The sequence below is a fragment of the Mobula hypostoma genome, chromosome 14, assembly GCF_963921235.1.
Source record: "Mobula hypostoma chromosome 14, sMobHyp1.1, whole genome shotgun sequence".
In the NCBI taxonomy this organism is placed as follows: domain Eukaryota; kingdom Metazoa; phylum Chordata; class Chondrichthyes; order Myliobatiformes; family Myliobatidae; genus Mobula; species Mobula hypostoma.
The window spans coordinates 46869473-46893146 of NC_086110.1; the positions used below are offsets into that span (position 1 = coordinate 46869473).

Consider the following 23674-nt stretch of genomic DNA (forward strand, 5'->3'; position numbering starts at 1 on the left):
TGGCCAACAGCAGTGTTGTCACCAGCAGACTTAAATATGACAATGGAACTGTACTTAGCCTTATGTGATAAGCGTAAACTGGAGATGTTGTTGCCAATCCGAGACGACTGGGGTCTGCAAGTGAGGAAATCAAGGATGCATTTGCACAAGGAGGTAACGGGATCTAGATCTTGGAGCTTATTGATTAGTTTGGAGGAGACGACAGTATTGAATGCCGAGCTGTAGTTAATAATGAGCATCCTGATGTAGTATGCATCTTCACTGTCCAGATGTTCCAGAGATGAATGAAGAACCAATGATATGGCATCTGCTGTTGACCTGTTGTGCTAGTAGGCAAATTGGAATGGATCCAAGTCACTCCTCAGGCAGGAGTTGATATGTTTCATCACCAACCTCACTTCATCACAGTGGATGTAAGTGGTTGAGGACGGTGGTCACTGAGGCAGGTTACCGTGTTCTTTAAACAGTAAAAGGGCATATCTAGACATTATTGTAAAAGAAAATTCAGATCCCTATTTTACCTGACTCTCTACTTGTTTCAACCTGTTACATCTATACTTTTTACTTCCAGTTCTGAAAGAAAAGTAATTGATGCAAAGTGTTAACTTACACTCTTTCTCCACAGGTATTGCCACCTTTTGAGTATTTACAACATATTGTGTTTGAATTACAAATCTACATTTGTTTCATATTAAAGTCATTTTATGCCATTGAACAGCCTTATCATGCATAATTTATACTTAGAAGCAGTTACATAACTGAAACTTTTCCTTCAGTCAATTGTTGCCTGGACTGGGGAGCATACCTTATGAGAATAGGTTGAGTGAACTCAGCCTTTTTTCCTTGGAGGGACGGTGGATGAGAGGTGACCTGGATAGAGGTGTATAAGATGTTGAGAGGCATTGATCGTGTGGATAGTCAGAGGCTTTTTTCCAGGGCTGAAACGGCTAGCATCAAACGGCACAGTTTTAAGGTGCTTGGAAGTAGGTACAGAGGAGCTGTCAGAGAGTGGTGAGTGTTAGAATGGGCTGCCGGCGGCGGTGGTGGAGGCGGATACGATAGGGTCTTTTAGAGACTCCTGGATAGGTACATGAGCTTAGAAAAACAGAGGGCTACGGGTAAGCCTAGGTAATTTCTAAGGTAGGGACATGTTCGCAACAGCTTTGTGGGCCGAAGGGCCTGTATTGGGCTGTAGGTTTTCTATGTTCTACTCTAATATCACTATAACATTATCTGATCACTATTGCATCATTGTCTGTGGAATCTTATATTGTTATCTATTGCAAAGGTGACTGCTCTTCGACGGAATACTGTATAATTCGCTCTACGTTTCTTTGGGAGACCCGGAGAGTATGACAGGCGCTAGGTGAATGCAAGTTTTTCTGTCCCGTTACAGTCTGGGTTCGCGGAATATTATATTGCCCAATCAGCGGCAGGATTTCTGAACGGTGCTGCGCCAGCAATGTTGTTAGTGATTGGACAAAGTAAGAGCGGAAGATGGCGGCCTGTATGGTGGAGCATGTTGTGGCAGATGCTGGAGCTTTCCTGAAGAATGCGCCACTGCAGGTCGGTGCAGATCTTTGTCCTCTTGTCTGACAAATTTACTGAAAGTCATTTGTTCTGTGTAATAATTGGTGCTGGGTCTTCCTTATAGGAGCGAGCGGTGGTGGGGCTCAATCTCACTTTCCAGGTTCTGGGAAAGTTGTCGGCATCAGAAACGTTGCGAGCACCCGGTAGATGAGGTGAAATTACAGTATGTTTCATGCTTTAAAATAGTAGGCGCTAGATTGGTTTAAAACTGGATAGATCCCCAGGGTTTCGCAACCTAAAGGAAAGGGCGAGACGGTGGGAGAAAAGAGGGGAAAGGGAGGTGGCTGGGAATCCATACTTGGACGGGTTGGAATTCATCAAAGGTGTTGAATACAATTTTGTTGGAGTGAAATCCCGTATGGGGGGGGGGAATCTTAAATTCTTTCCTCTTTGGGGAAAAAAAATCAAATATACTGATGAGAGCAGTGTAATTGATGTGGACAATCATAGAAAAGTACAGCACAGAAACAGGTTCTTCGGCCCATCTAGTTCATGCCAAACCATTTACATTGCCTACTGCCATCGACTTGCACCATGAGCAAAGCCCTCCATACTCCTACCATCCATGTACCTATGCAAACTTCTCTTAAAGACTGAAATCGAGCTCACATGCACCACTTGTGCTGGCAGCCCATTCCACACTTTCACCACCCTCTGACTGAAGAAGTTTCCCCTCATGTTCCCCTCAAACTTTCACCTTTCACCCTTAGCCCATGACCTCTGGTTGTCCCACTCAACCTCAATGAAACAACCCTACTTGCATTTATTCTATCTGTACCCCTCAATTTTGTATACCTCTATCAAATCTTCTCTCAGTCTTCTACGTTCTAAAGAATATAGTCCTAACCTATTCAATCTTTTCATATAACTTGGGTCCTCCAGACCTGGCAACATCCTTGTAAATTTTCTCTGTACTTTCCAACCTTATTTATATCTTTTTTGAGGGTAGGTGTCCAAAACTGCACGCAATATTCCAACTTGGAGGCCTCACCGATGACTTATGCAACTTCAACATAACATTCCATCTCCTGTACTCAATAACAGCGACACACAACAATGCTGGAGAAGCTCAGCAGGCCAGGCAGTATCTATGAAAAAAAGTACAGTCGGTGTTTCAGGCCGAGACCCTTCGGCAGCACGGCATTGATTTATAAAGGCCAATGTGCCAAAAGCTTTCTTTACAACCCTACCTATCAGTGTCACCACTTTCAACAAATTATGGACCTATATTTCCAGATCCTTTTGTCCAACCGCGCTCCTCAGTGCCCTACTGCCCTGCTATTCACTGTGTAAGACCTATCCTGGTTGGCCCATCTGTTATTTTTAAATCCATTTATCCAACTGGCCCAGACCCGGCTGCAAGTCATGATAGCCTTCCTCGCTCCACTACACCCCCAATCGTGGTGTCATCTGCAAATTTGCTGATTCAGTTAACCACATTATCATCTAAATCATTGACATAAATGACAACAATGGACCCTGCACCGATCTCTGTGGCACTCCACTAGTCACAGATGTCCAGTCAGCAAGACAGCCATCTACTACCACTTTGGCTTCTCCCACAAAGCCAATGTCTCATCCAATTTACTATCTCATCTTGAATGCCGAGTGACTGAAACTCCTTGACCAACGTTCAATCTAGGACCCTGTCAAATGCCTTGCTAAAGTCCGTGTAGATAACATCCACTGCCTTGCCTTCATCAAATTTCCTGGTAACTTCCTCAGAAAAACCTATAAATTTGGTTAGACATGACCTGCCACACATGAAGCCGTGCTGACTATCCCTAATCAGTCCATGTCTATCCAAATAGTCATATATCTGGTCTCTTAGAATATCTTCAGATAACTTTCCCACTACTCATGTCAGGCTCACTGGCCTATAATTTCCTGGTTTATTTATAGAACCATTCTTAAACAGTGGAATAACATTAACTATCCTCCGATCCTCTGGTATCTCACCTGTCACTAAGGGTGATTTAAATAGGACCCCAGCGATTTCTGCACTTGCTTCCCACAGGGTCCAAGGGATTTATCTGCCTTAATTTGCAAACACCTTCTCCTCCATATAGGGTTCATGAAGTTGATGCTGTTTTGCCTCACTTCTATAAACTATATGTTTGTCTCATGAGTAAATGCAGTTGCAAAAAAATCATTTAAGATCTCCCCTATCTGTTTTGGCTCCACACATGGATTACCATCCTAATCTTCTAGAGCAGCGGTCCCCAACCACCGGGCCGCAGAGCACGCGCTACCGGGCCGCGAGGAAGCCATATGATTTGATCAGCTGCACCTTTCCTCATTCCCTGTCACTGGCCACTGATCAGCCATTACGCATGCGAGGTCATGACCCGCGCGTCATCCGTGTCAGGGCGGGAAGGCAATCAACTCCTCGAGCTTGCAAATGACAACGGGCTGAAAAGTATGTTTGACATAACATCTCTGCCGGCATTTTGGATCAAAGTCAAGGCTAAATATCCTGAGATAGCCACGAAAGCGCTGAAAACGTTGATTCCATTTCCAACATTTTTCTGCAAAGCGGAGTTTTCTGCAATGAATGCAACGAAAACTAAACTGCGGAATAGACTGGACATAAGGAACCCCCTTCGAGTATCGATGTCTCCAATCACCCCTTGATAGGATGGTGTTGTTTCAGGGAAACAAGCCCAGGGCTCCCACTGATTCAGCGATATTGGTGTGTTGCAATGATTTTATATATTCATACATGGAAAATATGTGCTGTGGGGTGTTTAATATCCAAATATTACTTAAAATGTTATGATGCTATTGACTTATAAGTGACCTATATAACCATATAACAATTACAGCACGGAAACAGGCCATCTCTCCCCTTCTAGTCCATGCCGAACGCTACTCTCACCTAGTCCCACCGACCTGCACTCAGCCCATAACCCTCCATTCCTTTCCTGTCCATATACCTATCCAATTTTTCTTTAAATGATCATATCGAACTTGCTTCTGCCACTTCTACTGGAAGTTCGTTCAACACTTCAAGCTCCCCTGATAATTGACTTATCATTATATTCATGCGAGGAAAATATGCGCTCTGTGTTTAATATTAAATTCGTTAGATAGACCTTTTTAGAAACAAAATTGAGTGTATTACCCACTTATCACCTATATCCCGGTAGTGATTAACACCCACCCCCACGAACAGAATCGCCAAAAAGTATTTGCTTTGGGGGGTGGGAATCGGCAGGTCACGACGCACATGCATATTGGTGCCCGCGCAAGGCTTCATGGTCATTGTAGTCTTTTGGGTAAACAACGCATTTGACTGCTATTCTTGTCCGTTGGCAACCCTACACCCCCCCCCCCCGGGTCGACTGGTCCGCAGTGCAAAAAAGTTTGGGGATCCCTGTTCTAGAGGACCAATGGACCAATTTTGTCCCTTGCAGTCATTTTGCTTTTAACATATCTGCAGAATCCCTTAGAATTTTCCTTCACCTTGTCTGGTAAGGCAACTTCATGCTGCCTTTTAACTTTCCTGATTTATTTTTTAAGTGTTCTCTTGCACCTTGTTTGTTCCTACCTGCTTATACCTGCAATGCACCTCCTTTTTTTCTTAACCAATAACTCTTGAAAACCACCTACTATAACAACCTTATGTTTCTTGTAACAGACTGCGACCTCTCTACAGTTCCTCTAAATCCCTCAGACTGTTGGGTGGCCTGTAATATAGCCCCATTAACATGGTCATACTCCTCAGTTCCACCCATAATGCGTCACTGGATGGAGTTTTCCAATCTATCATGACAGAGCACTTCCGTGACATTTCCCCTGACTAGTAATGCCACCCCTCGTCCGTTAGTCCGTCCCACTGTTGCGTCTGAAAAGAACAGCTGTCAGACCTGCTGCTCTTGGGCAGGGTGCTCACGTTTACTTAGACCAAACCGGACTGGAGGACGAGGTACAGTCTAAGTCGGGATGGAGCACAGCTTGGAGGGAACCTGCAGCTGGTGGTGTTCCCCTGCAGCCACTACCCTTGTCCTTAGTGGTAGGGATCGCCTGTTTGGAAAGCGCTGTTACAGCAGTCTGAGCAGCTAACGGTAGTCCATTTTGTAGATAGCACCAGCTGTGTGCCAGTGGTGAAGGGAAGAGACACTTGTGGGGTTTTTGTGGTGAAAACTGAGTACAGTCGGCCCTCCTTATCCGCGAGTTCCACATGCGCGAATCCAACCAACTGCGAATTGAGAAAACCTGGAAGTGCTCTTCCAGCACTTGTTGTTCAAGCATGTACAGACTTTTTTTTTTCTTGTCATTATTCCCTAAACACTGCAGTATAACAACTATTCTAGAGATTTAAGGTATACGGGAGGATGCGCCTAGGTTATTGTGGATCGGGATAGAAATAAAAACCAGAAGTTCTCTTACTAAGTAAGTTGGAACAGGTACATCCGGCATTATTTAGTGTTAGTTAGTCAAACGTTTGTCTTAGTATATAGTATATATTTTACCTTTCTATGTATATAAAACACTTAAGAAATTCCCGAGTTCGATCCAGTGACAGATCGCTACCGAACGCGCTCTCCATCCGTGCCGGGTTGATGTGGAGGATCAAAAACCCAAAACCCAATAATTAAACCATTGCGTTGCTTAGTAATAATTGTAGTTTCATTGGGGCAGGGCCTTTCTCACTTTATCCTTTAAAATTGTTCCGATCATTGACTGACTGTAGCCTAACACTTTTCCAATGACCGATGGCATTTCACCTCTTTCCGATCGCTTTATTATTTCCACTTTATTTTAAATCGTGATTGTTTTCGTGAACAGAAACACTTCAGATTCAGAGCTCCACCGCCAGGTCCTAATATCCACCGCACTGAGACAGTTTAAATAAGGTCTGGGGTTCTGCTGGGTCCTAAGGTCCACCGCATTTAGACAGGTTGAATAAGGGACTTGAGCATCTGCGTTTTTTGGTATCTGTGAGGGGTCCCGGAACCAATCCCTCACGGATAAGGAGGGCCGACTGTAACTTGGAGCTGTTAAGGGAAAATTGCATCTAACTGTTTTTCAGGAAGCAGTAACAGGACGGGTGATAGCTCTTAAGTTTAATTTCTAGATAGATTTGTTAGGAAAACATGAACCCAATAAGAGACAGTAGCATGGATAGCAAACATTTTGTTGATATTTCAATGTCAATTTTTGTACATTGGGGAAAATATAATGTCATTTCTCAGAAGTCAGTACTGGGACAATGGTTTATTTTCATGCATTAATGACTTTTCAATAATAATTCCTCCAAACTGTACTGTTTGACCTGAAGTGTTACCTTTCCCTTCCCGCAGGTACAGCTGAGTATTTCCAACATGTTGTGATTTTACTTTAGATTTCCACTATCAGCAAGATTTTTAAAAAATTTCCATTTAATGACTCTTCAGCTTGCAATACTGTAGTTGAAAAATAATTCAAGAAGTTTGGTAATAGAAATTAAATTGATGGAAAGAAATAGCATGGAATAATGAAAGCTTTAGTGGAGAAGCAGGCAAAAATGGCGGCAAACAATGAATGGTGGGGGACAGGAGAAAGCTGATGAAGGAAAAAATAGAGGAACATGTATCTTTTAAAGAATTGTAATTCAAGTTGTTGCAAAATTATTAGCTGCCTCCCATTTATTACTTTGGGGGAAATTTGTGTGGATGGCACAGTACCATTGTGGTTAGTGTAACTGCATCACTATTACAGCGCCAGCAACTGGAGTTCATTTTAACGCTCCTGTCTGTAAGAAGCTTGTATGTTCTCCCTGTAACCATGTGGGTTTCCTCTGGGTGCTCCGGTTTCCCCTCATATTTCAAAGACCTATGAGTTAGTAGGTTTCACACTCAAAATGCTGGAGAAACTCAGCAGGTCAGGCAGCATCTATGGAAAAGAGTAAACAGTCGACGTTTCGGGCCGAGACCCTTCATCAGGACTGGGGAAGAAAAAGAGAAGTTAGAGCAGAAAGTGGGAGGAGGGGAGGAAGAGGTTCAAAGTGGTAGGTGATAGGTGAAACCGGGAGGGGTGAAGTACAGAGCTGGGAAGTTGATAGGTGAAAGAGATCAAGGGCTGGAGAAGGGGGAACCTGACAGGAGAGGGTAGAAGACCACAGAGGAAAGGGAAATGGAAGGAGCACCAGAGGGAGGTGATGGGCAGGTGAGGAGGTAAGGTGAGAGAATGGCAATGGTGAAGCTGGGAGGGGGGGCAATTACCAGAAGTTTGAGAAATTGATGTTCATGCCATCAGTTTGGAGGCTGCCCGGACAGATTGTAGAGTGTTGCTCCTCCAACCTGAGTGTGGCCTCATCGCAGCAGTAGAGGAGGCCATGGACTGACGTGTTGGAATGGGAATGAGAAGTAGAATTGAAATGGGAGATCATGCTTTTTCTAGCGGACGGAGCGTAGGTGCTCGGTAAAACTGTCTCCCAATCTACGTTGGGTCTCACTGATCATACAGGAGGCCACACCGGGAGCACCGGATACAGTAGACGACCCCAACAGACTCACAGGTGAAGTGTTACCTCACCTGGAAGGACTGTTTGGGGCTCTGAATGGTAGTGAGGGAGGAGGTGTAGGGGCAGGTATGGAACTTGTTCCACTTGCAAGAGGAAGATTAGTGGGGAAGGATGAATGTATAAGGGAGTCGCGTAGGGAACGATCCCTGCGGAGGTGGGGGGGGGGAGGAGGGAAGGTGTGCTTGGTAGTGAGATCCCGTTGGAGAAGGCAGAAGTTACAGACAATTATGTATTGGACATAGAGTGGTTGGTGAGGACAAGAGGAACCCTATCCCTGGTGGGATGGCAGGAGGATGGAGTGAGAGCAGACATGCACAAAATGAAAGAGGGCAGATTTGGAGGAAGGAAAGCCCTTTTCTTTGAAGGAGAAGGAGATCTCATTAGTCCTGGAATGAAATACCTCATCCTTAGATGTGGTGGAGATGGAGGAAGTGAGAGAAGGGAATGACATTTTTACAAGTGATAGGTGGGAAGAGGTATAGTCAAGGTAGCTGTAAGAATCAATGGGTTTATAAACGGTATCAGTAGATAAACTGTTTCCAGAGATAGACAGAGTGATCGAGGAAGGGGAGGGAGGTGTTGGAAATGGACCAGGTAAATTTGAGAACAGGGTGGAAGTTGGCGGCAAAGTTAATGAAGGTGACAAGCTCTGCATGGGTGCAGGAAGCTGCTCCAGTGCAGCTGATGATGTAACGTAGGAAAAGTTTGGGAGTGATACCAGCGTAGGCTTGGAACATAGACTGTTTTACACAGCTGACAAAAAGGCAGGCATAGCTGGGACCCATGCGAGTGCCCATGGCTAAATCTTTGGTGTGGAGGAGCCGGAGGAGAAATTATTGAGAGTGAGGACCACTTCTGCTGGATGGAGGAGAGTGGTGGTGGAGGAGAACAGGTGGGGTCTATTACTTAGAAAAAAAGTGCAGAGTTTTAAGGACCCCCTGATGGGGGATTGAGGTATATAGGGTCATCCATGGTGAAAATGAGATGATCGGGGCCAGGAGACTTGAAGTCATTGAAAAGATCCAGAATGTATGAAGTGTCACAAATGTAGGTAGGAAGGGATTGAACCAGCGGTATAAAACAGAGTTGAGGTATGCAGATATAAGTTCAGTGGGGCAGGAACAAGTGGAAACAATGGGTCTACCTGGTCAGGCAGGTTTGTGGATCTTGGGTTAGTAGATTAATTGGTCATATGGGTGCAATGTTGGCTTGGGCTCATTGGGCCAGTTGGGCCTATTGCTGTGCTATATTGCTATCTCTAAATAAAATGAAAAAGATCAATGTAGAACCTAACTCTTGTATTGAAAAATTACAGAAATAGTTAAAGTATAGATTGGCAAAAGTCAATGAAGAAATGTAAATTATTTTCCTTACAGCTGTAAAAGTGATTTTGTCCACCTGTGCCCACTGCAACAAAAGTAAGATAACTTAAAGGAGACAAAATGTGGTTTCAGTACTGAGCCCTGAAGAAAAAGCATTAGACATTTCCACACGTCTGGACAAATGGATATTACAGCATCACATTTTTGCTGTTCATGTGACAATCCCTTTTACTTCATTAGCTTCGGGTTTTCAGTCTGGGTCAGGAGCTTTTTGCATCAGCATTTGATAGATGAGATTTCATTACATCATTGCTTTTTGTTTTGAAAGGAATTTGGTAAAAACATCTACACATTAAAAGAAGTTGTAAATGAAATAAGGGATAAGGAAACTAAGCGAAGGCTGGCAGTTTTGCCGTACCAGCTCCATTTTAAAGAGCCATTTCCTGAATATATAAGACAAGGTGAGTTTTTCTTCCCCTTGTAATTCCCTTGGCTTAATGAATTAAAAAATTCTGTATCAAACTTTAAATGCTTCCTTATAAAACTGATATTAAATTTACTGTTTAACGATTTGACAGTTCTTTAGACAAAGTGGATATCCATGAAGTAAGAATTTGCAATCATCTCTCCAGATGTCTCACTAAATGCTTTGCTTGTGTTCAGTTACTTTGAAACAAGCCTGTTATGATGGTGTGTAGAGTAGCTATTTCATTCAGCAGGATCTCACAGTTAAATGCAAGTGAATTAATGACTGAAATGGTGTGTAAATAGCAGTTACTATCTAACACAGTTCAAGGTTATGACTGTAAGTTAGAATTGTGTAGATTTTGATTAGGTGGCTTCCAAGCAATCAGACCTATAACATCCGCAGTAAACTTGTCAAATGTTTCAGTAAATGAAGCAACAGGAACCAGTAATATGATAAAGAACCAGGAATTCTACTTCTCAAATAAAAGTTAAGGCAACCTAAACAAAGATAAAACAAGACCATACAAAGTTGCAAAACAAGAGACAAAGGTTGTAAGAGAAACATATTTAATAAGGTAATGGAAAGAACATCAAAAAAGAGAATAATGAAAATACTGCCAAGAGAAATCAATATCAACATACTCGCTGGCATTTAGAAGATTGAGGGGGGATCTTATTGAAACGTATAAAATTCTAAAAGGATTGGACAGGCTAGATGCAGGAAGATTGTTCCCGATGTTGGGGAAGTCCAGAACGAGGGGTCACAGTTTGAGGATAAAGGGGAAGCCTTTTAGGACCGAGATGAGGAAAAACTTCTTCACACAGAGAGAGTGGTGAATCTGTGGAATTCTCTGCCACAGGAAACAGTTGAGGCCAGTTCATTGGCTATATTTAAGAGGGAGTTAGATATGGCCCTTGTGGCTAAAGGGATCAGGGGGTATGGAGGGAAGGGTGGTGCAGGGTTCTGAGTTGGATGATCAGCCATGATCATACTGAATGGCGGTGCAGGCTCGAAGGGCCGAATAGCCTACTCCTGCACCTATTTTCTATATTTCTATTATAAATTTGCAAAGAGAGACCATAAGACATAGGAGCAGAATTAGGCCATCTGGCCCATCGAATCTGCTCCGCCATTCAATCATGGCTGATCCTTTTTTTAAGATCTCCTCAACCCCAGTTCCCGGCCTTCTCCCTGTAATCTTTGATGCCATGTTCAATCAAAAACCTTTCAATCTTTGCCTTAAATACACCCAATGACCTGGCCTCCACAGCAGGCAGCAACAAATTCCACAGATTCATCACCCTTTGGCTAAAGAAATTTCTCTGCATCTCTGTTTTGAAAGGGCACCCCTCTGTCCTGAGGCTGTGCCCTTGTAAACGTAACTTTGCTGGATCAAATAATGAGAGCACAAAACTTGGACCCGACACCAGGGAAAGAACCTTTCTCATCTCCCCGGCTGTTCTACAAGTTCACTGCCCGATGCCAGAATTGTCAGAAGTTATAAGGCCACCGATACAAAAGAACAATCAGTTTGATAACCATTCCGGTCAAGTCAATGGACTATTGATACAAAGAACGATCAGTTTGATAACCATTCTGGTCGAGTCAATGGACTATTGATACAAAAGTACAATCAATTTGTTAGACACTCCAGCCTCCTTAATTAAAGAAAAGAATGTCCTACCTGGTTTGCTGGAGCCACAACTTAATTACAAAGATAAGAACATCCGTCAAATTTATGCTTTAATTAAGAAAGGAATGTTCTGTCTAATTTCCATCAGGTACTGCTTTTTGTCAAAATCAAAAGGTGTGAAAAGCCCAGAGACATCTGATGTGGATCTGGGCAAACTTTAAGCCTCATCTTGCTCCAAAGAAAGCAGCTGTGAGACATTATTCAAACACACTGCAGTCACAGACGTAGTCGGTACTGAATCCATTGTTTACAGGAATCTTTAGAATCTCCCATTCCCTTAAACTTTATCATCCGCTTGTCCTAGACTCTCTCACCATGGGAAACACCCTTTCCACATCTACTCTGTCTAGGCCTTTCAACATTCAAAAGGTTTCAATGAGATCCTCCTCTCATCCTTCTGAATTCCAGTGAGTACAGACCCTGAGCCATTAAACATTCCTTGTATGATAATATTTTCATTCCTGGAATCATCCTTGTGAACCTTCTCTGGACTCTCTCCAATGCCGGCACATCTTTTCTAAGATGAGGAGCCCAAAACTGTTCATAATACTCAAGGTGAGGCCTCGCCAGTTATAAAGCCTCAGCATCACTTCCTTGCTCTTGTATTCTGGATTTCTTGAAATGGATGCTAGCATGGCATTTGCTTTCCTCACCACTAACTCAACCTGAAAGTTAACCTTCAGGATGTTCTGCACAAGGGCTCCCAAGTCCCTCTGCATCTCAGATTCCTGGATTTTCTCCCCATTTAGAAAATAGTCTGCACCTTTATTTCTACTACCAAAGTGCATGACTATGCATTTTCCAACATTGTATTTCAGGATGTGTGGATGGATAGATGGTTCAGGACAAGTTCAGGAGAGGATGGATGTGTGCATTGCAGGGTTCTTGAAAATTAATAATAGCAATAGTCTAATTGAAAATTAGAAGCTAGATTTCCCAGAAGCATAGCTGGATTAATTTATAACAGAATTCACGTGCAAACATGTAGGCTGTTAGTTTGGGTCATTGGAAAGATATTTGCTCCTTGAGTCTGTGAATTCAGATGTTGAAATTGTAAATATTGCATTATAGAGATACTATTGGACTGAGATTGAAACCAAAGTTATCTCTGCTTATTTTAGCAAACATAAAATATTGCAATTGATTTGAACCACAAAGGTTCTCCTGGGGCTGTATGCACTAAAACAAACTAATGTTTATTGGTGTTTGTGGAACTTCACTATGTGGAAATTTATGGGTGGGTCTACCAATGTAAAGTTTCAAAAATTATTTGTGTGTTAATCCTGAAGAAGTGGATTAATGTTTTTCAACAATCTCAAAAAATAATTAAAACATTTTTCATTTTCACTATTTTTTTCATAGTGTCAGAGTTTTCCAAAAAAACTGGTGACTACCCCAGTCTCTCGGCAACTGACGTTAAAGTTTTGGCATTAACCTGTCAACTTGAAACCGAATTTGTGGGAGCTGGCCACTTGAAAAAAGAACCTGTGCAGAAAGTAAGTAATTTATTAGTTGCAAGTTCTTTTACTGGATTCTTTCTAATACTGTCTAAACATCAACTGTGTTCAGATGCCTTTGGCTGTGGTTGGACTTTCCTTTGGGTGCATAGGTATCCTACTTCAGTTATTTTTTGATTGTTTCCCCACCTTCAGTGACATCCACACAACATCCAAGCTTTTGCTGATACATGATACTGGCCAAGAAAAGGAATAAACAAAATTTGAGTCTCCCAGAATCCATGCTGCTTTAGTTACCAGAAGCTCAAACATAAAATCATATAAGTGCCATGGCTACCTAAGGTGATTGGGAGCCTGCTTAATTTGCATCATCTAGAAAGTGCTGGTCGTGACGGGAAGTCTCTGATCACTGGTGTTCCATGAGGATCAGTGCTGGAACCTCTTGTTTGTAATATATATAACTCATCTTGACAAAAACCCAAGTGCTCTGATTAGCAGGTCGGCAGATGACACAAAAATTGGTGTAATTGCAGATTGTGATGAAGGTTATCCACAGGATATAGATCATTTTGAAATTTGAGCAGAGAAATGGCAAATAGTGTTTAATCCAAGCGAGTCTAAGGTTATATTTGGGGAGATCAAATGCAAGTAAATGGCAAGGCCCTTAAGAGCACTGATGTACAGAAACATCTTGGGGAGCAAGTCCATAGCATCCTGAAATAAGTTAGGTAGTAAAGAAAGCATATGACATGCTTGCCTTCGTCAGTCAGGTGGAGAATTGACTCAGCTAAATGTTGCCAGGATTGGACAGTATAAGGAGACCCTGGACAAACTTGGATAGTTTAATCCAAAGCATCAGAAGCATTAAGGGTGACCTTAAAAATCTTGAGGGACATAGACAGGATACATTGTCAGAACCTTCTCCCCAGGGTGACAATGTCAGATGATAGAGGGTATAGCTTTAAGGTGAGGCGGAACAGTTTTAAGGAGACTTGCACCAAGAGTTATAGGTACCTGGAATGCACTTCCAGTGGAAGTGGTAGAAGCTAATACAATAGCAGTGTTTAATAACCGTTTAGACATGTGAACATTCAGGGAATAAAGGGATATATGCAGGCAAATGAAATTTGATTTAATTTTCATTTCATAAAACAAAAATTTTAGTTCAGTTTGGAACTGTACCTGGTTGGCACAGCTATCATGGGCAGAAGGGCCAGCTCCTTTGTTGCCTGAAGAACAAGTAAAAGACTGGCACCATCCAGGTCAAAGTAATCAATGTGATTCACTAATGTAAATATCTGTTCCTGATGTATCATGGCTGTAGTGTATCGTGACTATAGTGTGCACTACAGTAGGTCACCAGTTGCTCCTTGGCTGCACCTACCCCCGAGGCAAGGAGTATGCAAGAACATAGGAAATAGAATTGGCTGTGACCCTGAGCACCAACTCTGCGATTCAATATGATGATTGATCTTTTGTCTTGGAGCTACTTTCATAAGTACTAATTGCATATCTCTTGATTTCCCTTAATATCCAAAATGCTATTAATGTGTGTCTTGAACACATTTGGCTACTGAGCATTCATATCCTCTTAGATAGAAAATTCAAAAAATTTACTACGGACTGGACAAAGAAATTTCTCCTTGGTCTAGAACTTAATTGTAGCTTGTTATTATGACCTGTTCCAGTGCTTTAAGAACGACGTAAAAATGTGTATCCATGACCCAGAATTCACTTTTTTAAGATTTGTCTCTCATTCTTCTATTTCAAAATTAAAATTGTACCCATTGAGGATACAAAACAAGACAAATACAAGTCATTGGTCCAAAGTAAAATTACATTATTTACACGGTAATATATTAGCACTATTTATCATGTCAAAACATGATATTGGAGCTACATTTGGTATATCTAAAGTATGAAGACTTTGAAGTGTGTTGATATTTGTGACATTTTTGGAATTTGCATCATTGCCTTGGTAAACTATCTCATCAGCAATCCAGTGATTATTTTGTGTAATAGGAATGTTTGGCAGCAGCACTGAGCAAAGTTACAATTTGTGTTTTTTTTTTGGTAGATTGAAGTGAGTAGCACTTTAAGACACCCAGAATCACCGATCAACGTAGCAGGCTTTCATCTGCCATCTAAGGTAAACAAAGTTAAACATGCATGGTTTAGAACATTGTAAAGGGTTTAAGTTTGATTTTGAGCTGTAATATTAAACAGGAAATGCTGAAAACATGAAAACAATCAGCACTCAGGAAGCAACTGTGAAAAGAAATGGTTAATGTTCCAGATCAATGATCTTCTTTCAAGTCCTTCAGATCACTGACCTGATACTACAATGCTATTTCTTTCTTAACACACACAAAATGCTGGAGGAATTCCTCCAGTATTTTGTGTGTGTTGCTTGGATTTCCAGCATCTGCAGATTTTCCCTCGTTTCAGTGGCAGGGCTTAAATGATACATGATTCAGCAAGGTCCAGATATACATCTGTGGGTCTTCCGGAGTCTGGGACTTGCTTGTGTGGAAGCATCTGAATGTTGATGTTGCCTGTGGGATCACTGGTCACGGCCAACAGGATTTGCCCTGTGTGTGATTTTTGTTGTGTGGTGTTGGAGGTAACATTGAGAGAACTGTTCAATGGAGGCTGAAATTCCTCAATGTATTCTTATAGTCTGAAAAAGTAGTCTCATCTGAAACAGCAATCTCTCACTGAGATGAGTGATGAGATGTTTTGGAGTAAAATTTAATTTATAAGTTAAGTCTTACAAATACAGACTTCATTTCTGTACTTCAGTGATTTAATATACCTTATCAAGTCAATACTTGGTCAAGAAAAGATATGTTTTATTAATGAATATCTACTGTTTAAAACTTAGTAATTTAGAAATGCAACAAATGTATGAAACATCTAAAAACGTTGTTATTTTTGTGGAGTAGAATCCTGAGAGGGGTTTCACAAAAGGAGATTGTGTACTTCCTTTAAGTTCTGAGGAGCTGTGCCATCCCCCTACAAGACATTCCAGTGCATCGCCAGGAGTTGATTTATCAGAATTCGAAGCCTTTCACTTCTGGAGAAACCCGCTACCAAGTATTGAAGATGATCTAGAAGATTTACTCACAAGTGATGTAAGTTTTATTCTGTTGACAGATTATTGATTTGAAACATTTCTATTTGCGGCATTTTCTATTTTAAGCATTTGAAGTATTTTAATTAGTTGGGTTTTTTCCTGTTTTATTAATAAGTAGCATTTTTATAAATTTAACAATTATGAATTAACTTTCAGGTACTAAGAAGTAATTCCAGGTATCCTAATTGTAACTAATTTTGCTGCCTTTCATATACTAGCAGAACAAAGAGAATGTCTGCAATTCGAGAGAGAGATCGTCGAACCAGGATCAAGAAGAGCTGCATGGAAGCGAGGAGGGAGAGGAGGAGGAGGAGGTGGAGGATGACAGTGACGACAGTGAAGGGTGGATAACGCCGAGTAACATTCAGCAGATTCATAGAGATATGGGCTGCTCTGAGAGAGCAGCAGATATCAGAGTTGGTTGTATGACGACAGATTTTGCAATGCAGGTAATAGATTTTGTTTCCTGTTTAAAGTTTTTGAATTGTTAGGATATATATGCACACACTTACGGGGAATTTTCATTATTGCCATTGTCCCTCTGCAAAAGTTTTTAAATCATTTGAAGTAAAAAGCAATCCAGCACACAAAAAACTGAGCTTCATGGAGCCAACTCGAACAATAGATCAGGTATTGTAGGCACATTTTGGACAACACAGAAAATAGGGGTCATTGATGAAAAATTAAGAGTTGGTACATCGAAGGTAGGAGCATGGACAGAAGGCTGCTGTGTTGTTTGTTGGACAGGAAGTCACCTGCATGACATGACATTTGGATCAAAGCTTACTTTGATTCTGGATCTATTTATTCATCATCTGTTGTCAATAAAATACATTCATTTACTTTACGTGATCTTTTCTGACTATATTGGGTATTGCATTGTGTAAGTTAATTGTTCTATAGGCAAATGCAGCAATGCAGAAGGATAATTGTGAGTGCTTTACTTTCTTAGAATGTCCTTATTCAGATGGGGCTTCATGTCATTTCTTTGAATGGAATGATTATAAAGCAAGCAAGGAACTTCATTCTGCGTTGTTTTGCATGTTTCAAGTGAGTATTAACAATGAAGGGGCTTCTTATCTTCTTACTGCTGCTGCCCAGTGTGGGTGTTTAGAGCATTTTTTGCTTGTATTTTGAGTGTTAATATGCGTTTGTACTTTGGTAAATTTTGCCAATATGTGAAACTAATATTGGAATGCATAAAATGACCAGTATTTCATGGGGTAATTGGAGATTATCGAATGAAATCCTTGCATTTATTAGATTATTGTGTGTGTGAACCCTATGTATAACCAAGGAGAGATTTCAGGTTTTTTTCTTTTAAAAAGGCAGAGATTCTCTGAAAGATTCTCTAGAAGCAAGATGCTATAGAGATTCTCTGTAAGATTCTCTAGAAGCAAGATGCTATAAATGGGATGTTCAGAGGGAATGAAAACGTAAGTAGCTAAAGTGATGTTAGCAAGCAGTATTACAAGACTTGTGTGGAAAACTACATTTCAAGTTAATTGAGAATTTATGAGGAACATAAAGCATACAAATTTGGTCGAATGGTAGGCTTCAGCATTGCTGAGATATTGAGGAAGAAAGAAGTTGAACACTGAGGTTATAACTTTTCCCTATTTGATGTTTTCATATACATATTGACTTCGAGCACCAGGCAATCATCTGATATGTCCAGAGACACAAAAGAGCAGAAGTGGGAATTTGGAGTAACACAATCTACTGGAGGAACTCAGTGGGTTGAAGAGTATCTGGAAGAAAATAAATTGTTGACATTTTGGGTCAAAAACATAGATCTGGAATGAGAATGAAATGGCCAGCATAGAGAAGAGAAAGGGAGTGGCAACAATTAATTCTGAGACACTTGAAGGATTTAGGAACCCTCTTCAGTCTACCAATCACCTCGGAATACTCTCTTGCCACTCCCCTTCTCTATATTGACCATCCTGCTTCTCCATTTTAGGCCTGATGCAGGGTTTTGACTCAAAATGCCAACAGTTTCTTTCCTCCCACAGATACTAATTGACCTAGTTTCTCCAAGATTGTTGATCCAGTTATGTCCACCTGCGTCCAGTTAATTGAGTTGTAATATAGTCGGCCCTCCTTATCCGTGAGTTCCACATGCGTGAATTCAACCAACCGCGACTCAGGAAAACCCGTTAGTTCTCTCTCCAGCACTCATTGTTCCAGCATTGTTTGTCTTGTGTCTCGTTCATTCGCTACTTCGTTTCTGTGAAAAAATGGCTCCCAAAAAGCAATTATGTGGTCAAAGCAATTCCTCAAAGGCTAAGAATAGATCTTTTGAAAAGTGGCATGTCGCATTCCGAAGTGGGCCGTAAGGTTGGTCAGAACGAATCGAGCATTCGCACAATAAAGCAGAAAGAAGCTGAAATTCGTGGGAGTGTTAGTTCTAGGGATGGCTGGCTGGCTGTGTAAAGTGCTACAGCCTCAAGAACTTAACGATCACGGGAGAATCGGCATCAACGTTCCCAGAAGACCTACGATGGTTGTGTCTGTACTGAACATGTACAGACTTTTCTTCTTATCATTATTCCCTAAACAATTCAGTATAACAACTATTTACAGAGCATTTACATTGTATTCGGTATTATAAGTCATCGGAACAGAAACACTGAGGGCGTCGGGTCCTGTTGCTGCCCTAGGTCCTAAAGTCCACTTGCACTGAGACAGTTTAAATAAGGGACTTGAGCATCCGCGTTTTTTGTATCCACGGGGGGGGGGGGGTCTCGGAACCAATCCCTCGCGGATAAGGAGGGCTGACTGTATATTTTTATCCTAGCAGTGGGAAAGGATTTTATTCTCCTTGGATGCTGAGACAGTATTCATTAAGTAAAAAATATTACAAATACCCACAAAGCAGCTTGCTACCTTTGGTCTAATACTGTGCTCAAGCTCCAAGCTGAAGAGCATAATACGGTTTTCATTTTTCATATCAGACATGTTTATTCCTCTGACTCATTGCTGACCTATTTACTCACCTCAATTCCATGTTTACTGGACACAATGGAAAATCTTTTCCCATTTTAGTCAATTGGTCCTAAGACTAATTGTAACACACCTTCCACAACTGAAAATATTAAAATTGATTTAGCATTCAAGACCTGTGAATTTAACTTGTCTTCATTCTGTGTCTAAGTTAGTAGAATTTCCAAGCAACTTGAATCATGCAACAGAGAGTTTTTTTATATTCTATTATTTTTTTCAGTAAATGTGAAAGGACAATGAAGGTAATCAAATATTGAAGTTCTGGACTAAATATATCTCTGCTTGGGTTTAACCAGGACCACAACTAACATGAATAAGGAATTCTGCCCAAACTGTGGTAACAGGACGCTGAAAAAGGTAGCAGTCACTGTGAATGAAGATGGCAGTCTTCACTTCCACTTCTCAAAAAATCCAAAAGTGCTAAATCCACGAGGTTTGAGGGTAAGATCAGGTTTTATTTGTATTGTTTGACATGAAACATACTTTGAGATGTTGCATAAATGTTTGTATTTGTGTCTCTATTTTTAACATGCCCTGTAATACAAAATTGCTGAGATTATAGTTTACATATTTAAGAGAAACCTGATGTTGAGTTAGTCATTACACATAAAGCAACATCTCACGTTTTATGATTTCATTTTTTAAACTTACCACCGTTGCAAATGTTTTGGGTTCTGCCCTCTAAATATTATGGTTTAAATCAGTGTTAGAGTCGTAGAACACTGCAGCAGAGGGACAGGCCCTCTGCCTAGTTCCATCGAGCAGCCAGTGGACTATAGACCTCCACACCTCTCTCAGCCATGTACTTTTCAAATTTCTCGTAAAAGGTTGAAATCGAACCCACACCACTACTTGTGCTGGCAGCTCATTCCACACTCTCCCCACCATCCATGAAGAAGTTTCCCCTCATGTTCTCTTTAAATATTTAATCTTCCGCCCTTAATCCATGACCTCTAGTTGTTGTCGCACTCAACCTCAGTGAAAAAAGCCTGCCTGCATTTATCCCATCTATACCCTCATAGTTTTGTGTACCTCTATCAAATGTCCCCTCAATCTTCTACATTCTAGGGAATAAAGTCTTAAAAGGTGTTGTGTAGCATTTGAGTGCGGGTTAGGGGTGGGTAATTTAATTCTTTAAAGCTCATTGTAAAGAGCAGTAATGCATGAAATGGTGTAATTGATAATCTTTCACCCCCCCCCCCAAGAATGTCTTCCTGGAAACTTTAATAAAGGTGATCTTCTGTGAGAGGGGAGAGGATGGAGATACATGTTTAACAGCTGAATTTGTTTAGTAAGTGAATTAGAAGTTAAATATGAAAAACTGCAGCAGTCCATACAATAACTGTTCTGTAGTGTAGTAGGATTAGCGCTTAGTGAAAAATTAAGGAAAAATGTTTTAAATATATGGCAGGAATAAGAATAGTTCTATTTTAAGATCAACTTTTGGTAATTCATGGTTAATCATATTTATAAAACAATTGTGAATTCCTTTCATAGCATGATGTATATAAAATATCTGGACTTTAAACTAAAGGTGAAAATAATGTATTTTCCCTCCTCAATAGCATTCTCTCCCGTTACCACATGGTGGGAAACATGCAAACAATCCACATTTGACTGAGGATCAGAATTTCCCTCAGCAACGACTCTCCAAGAAAGCAAGGCAGAAGACTAATGTTTTTGACCCGGATTACATTGCTGGGGTTTCCCCATTTGTGGAAAATGATGTCTACAGCAGAGCCGCTCACTTAAACATTCGAGACAACAGATTTGGAGGTGGGAGGAGGAGGTTGAACCCAAATGCCGCCCCAAAAAAATTTGTTAAGAAATAAATGTTTTTCTTCTCAACTTTGGTATCCCCATTTTCAATAGTTTTATTAAAAATTTAAGCTATACATTTATTTGTGTATCATGTAAATTGTCAGGATTTATTAAAGTGTTTAAAAGTGCTTTCAAAACATGGTTCTTTTAATTATGAACACAAGCTGTTGTAACCAAGGAACCCAATACAGGTATGTGAAACTGTTTTCTTTAGGGTGTGTTTAGACTTGCATTACTTGGTAGGAGAAGTTATCTGTCCAACTGCATGATGTTTACCTAATTAGTATACTAAAGAAAACAATACTGCTTAAAACTTACATTTTTCTGCGTTCTGAGGCTAAACGGAGCTTGGGCGATATGGCCCGGTTGGAAGCAGTGAGTTTGTCTATTATCTTTTGGCTTCTGCACACTGCAAAAAAGGGACTTGTGGTTCCCAATTTGCTCCTCAAACACTCTAATTTCAAGTGGATATGGGCCAGGAATTCCCATGAGTTGATTGGAATGTTACACATCTACAGAGACTTCGAGAACATCTTTGAGTAGTTTCCACTGTCCTCTTGCTCCGGCATGTATGTTTTGGAAGTTGGTATCAGGTACATAAAAAATGTAGGTCTAATCACTGGAATGATCCAAGTGATGAGAGCCTCTGATGGGACTGCCTATGTGGGAGAGGACACTTATCCTACAGTGAATTTGGAAGATTTTGCAGTATGTGGTACCTGTCCAATGGTTTGACCTATATAGGTATATGTGCAAGAGCATAGGGATTACTCGTTGGTAGACCTTGAGTGGAGATGATGAATTTCATTAATATTTTACTTCATGGAGAGTTGCTTCCTGTAGAGTAGTAGTACATTTATTCCAGAGACATAGCATGGATTTTTGGTAGGTGACTATGTTATGCGGAGGAGTACATTTACAAATTACATTTGACCAAAAGGAGTTAGCAGACATGAGAGTTTTGGTTCAGCAAGTCTGCTCCACCATTCCATGAAGAAGAAAGCCCTTAGCTCCGGTGGAGTCATCGGGACGCCATCATGATGACGTTTTTTTTTAAGCAGGCTTTCTTATTTTTACGAGGCCGAGTCGCTAGCTCGACGGTCAACCCAGCATGGATGGAAAGTGTGCAAGGGAGCCGGCTGGATTCGAACTTGGGAGCCTTCGTTCCAAAGTCCGGCTCTGATGCCTCTACGCCACCAGCCGGCCATTCCATGATGGCTGATTATTATTTGTCTCAACCCCATTCTCCTGCCTTCTCCCCGTAACCTTCAACGCCATTATTAATGAAGAACCTTAAATATACCCAATGACTTGGCCTCCACAACCATCTGTGGCAATGAATTCCACAAATTCACCACCCTCTACTTTCATAATGGACCCAGAACAGATCCTCTGAAATGATAACACTGAGGAATTCACCTCTGATCCCCTGATGAGAACTGGCTCATGGACCTCTGGATTCCTCCTGAAGTCAATAATCAGCTCCTTGGTCTTGCTGACATTGAGTTAGATGTGGCACCACTCAGCCAGATTTTCAATCTTCCTCCGATATGCTGTTTTGTCACCACCTTTGATCTAGCCTTTGGCAGTAGTATTGTTAGAAAATTTAAGTATATCATTGGAGCCTTGCTTAGCCTCACAATCATAAGTACAAAGCAAGTAGAGCAGGGGGCTAAGCATACAGCTTTGTGCTGATGGAGATGTTATTGCCAATCTGAACTGACTGGGGTCTGCACATGAGGCAATCGAAGATCCAGTTGTACGAGGAAGTACTGAGTACGTATCAAGAATGCACTGTAAAATGCCTATAGTGAATTATTTTAAAAATTAGTGCATTGGAAAAGTTTAATTAGATCTATTTTAGATTTGCTGCAGTGTGGATAAAGAATGATTAATAGAAATAGTGGCATTTGGAGATGTTTGTGAGTATATACCATTTGATAGTTATTTTGTAATATTTAAAGCAAATGAAGTTTTCTCCCAACATTAGAATAAAGGTCTAATTTAATGTTAGATAAACTTAAATCGGTTAAACTTATTGAAGGGTGATCAATTTGTACTACCACTTTTAAAGATTAATCCATGTGAACACTTGAGTCTCTGAGCCTGAACCACTGTTGAAAGACCTATTTGTATTATCACTATATAAATATTTAACTACATTCGTTGTATTTTGTACTTAAATGTAGTAACCTTGCTCTGGTACACACAGGATGTTAAATTACAGTAGGAATCCTTAGCCTGGTCTGTATAATATTTATAGCAAGAAAGGTGCTGATTTGTTTTCACAAACGAAAATTGAAAGGTCAAGGATTTTGAAAGGTCAAATTATGTAACTTGAGTATTATTTTGATAATGTAGAAGTTGTATACGGCTTGGATTTTCAAAAGGGCCATTGCATGGCTGCACTACTTCATTAATACTAAACACTTAATTTTCTTTTAAAAAAAAACCTTATTAGGTACTCAATTCTCAAGTAAACACTGAGCTTAAAGGGTGCAAGAAATTACAAGTACCCTGGTTCTACCTGCAAACCTATTACATGCTTGACTCCTGGTGTTCTCGACCCCAATATTCACAATGACGTTGATTATAACTTTAAGCTTTACTGGTTTCTTTGGTGTTGATTTTCTTCCCCACCAACACCACGAAACTGATCTGGGAGAGGGCAA

The 23674-nt window shown here is 40.8% G+C and overlaps 1 protein-coding gene across 2 annotated transcripts; it reads left to right on the forward strand.

Annotated features, from left to right (window-relative positions):
• The first annotated feature begins 1294 nt into the window (after positions 1-1294).
• Positions 1295-23333, forward strand: nob1 (NIN1 (RPN12) binding protein 1 homolog). 2 transcript variants are annotated; one of them, XM_063067483.1, is made up of 9 exons: positions 1295-1566; positions 9749-9881; positions 12945-13078; positions 15117-15188; positions 15985-16173; positions 16397-16624; positions 17128-17225; positions 19478-19622; positions 20747-23333. In XM_063067483.1, the coding sequence occupies exons 1-9, from the start codon at positions 1498-1500 to the stop codon at positions 21011-21013; spliced, it is 1335 nt and encodes a 444-aa protein (XP_062923553.1). In that variant the 5' UTR covers positions 1295-1497; the 3' UTR covers positions 21014-23333. The 2 variants fall into 2 exon arrangements, with proteins under 2 accessions (XP_062923553.1, XP_062923552.1); XM_063067482.1 differs by having other exon boundaries at positions 1443-1566; positions 16394-16624; positions 20747-23331.
• Positions 23334-23674: the final 341 nt, after the last annotated feature.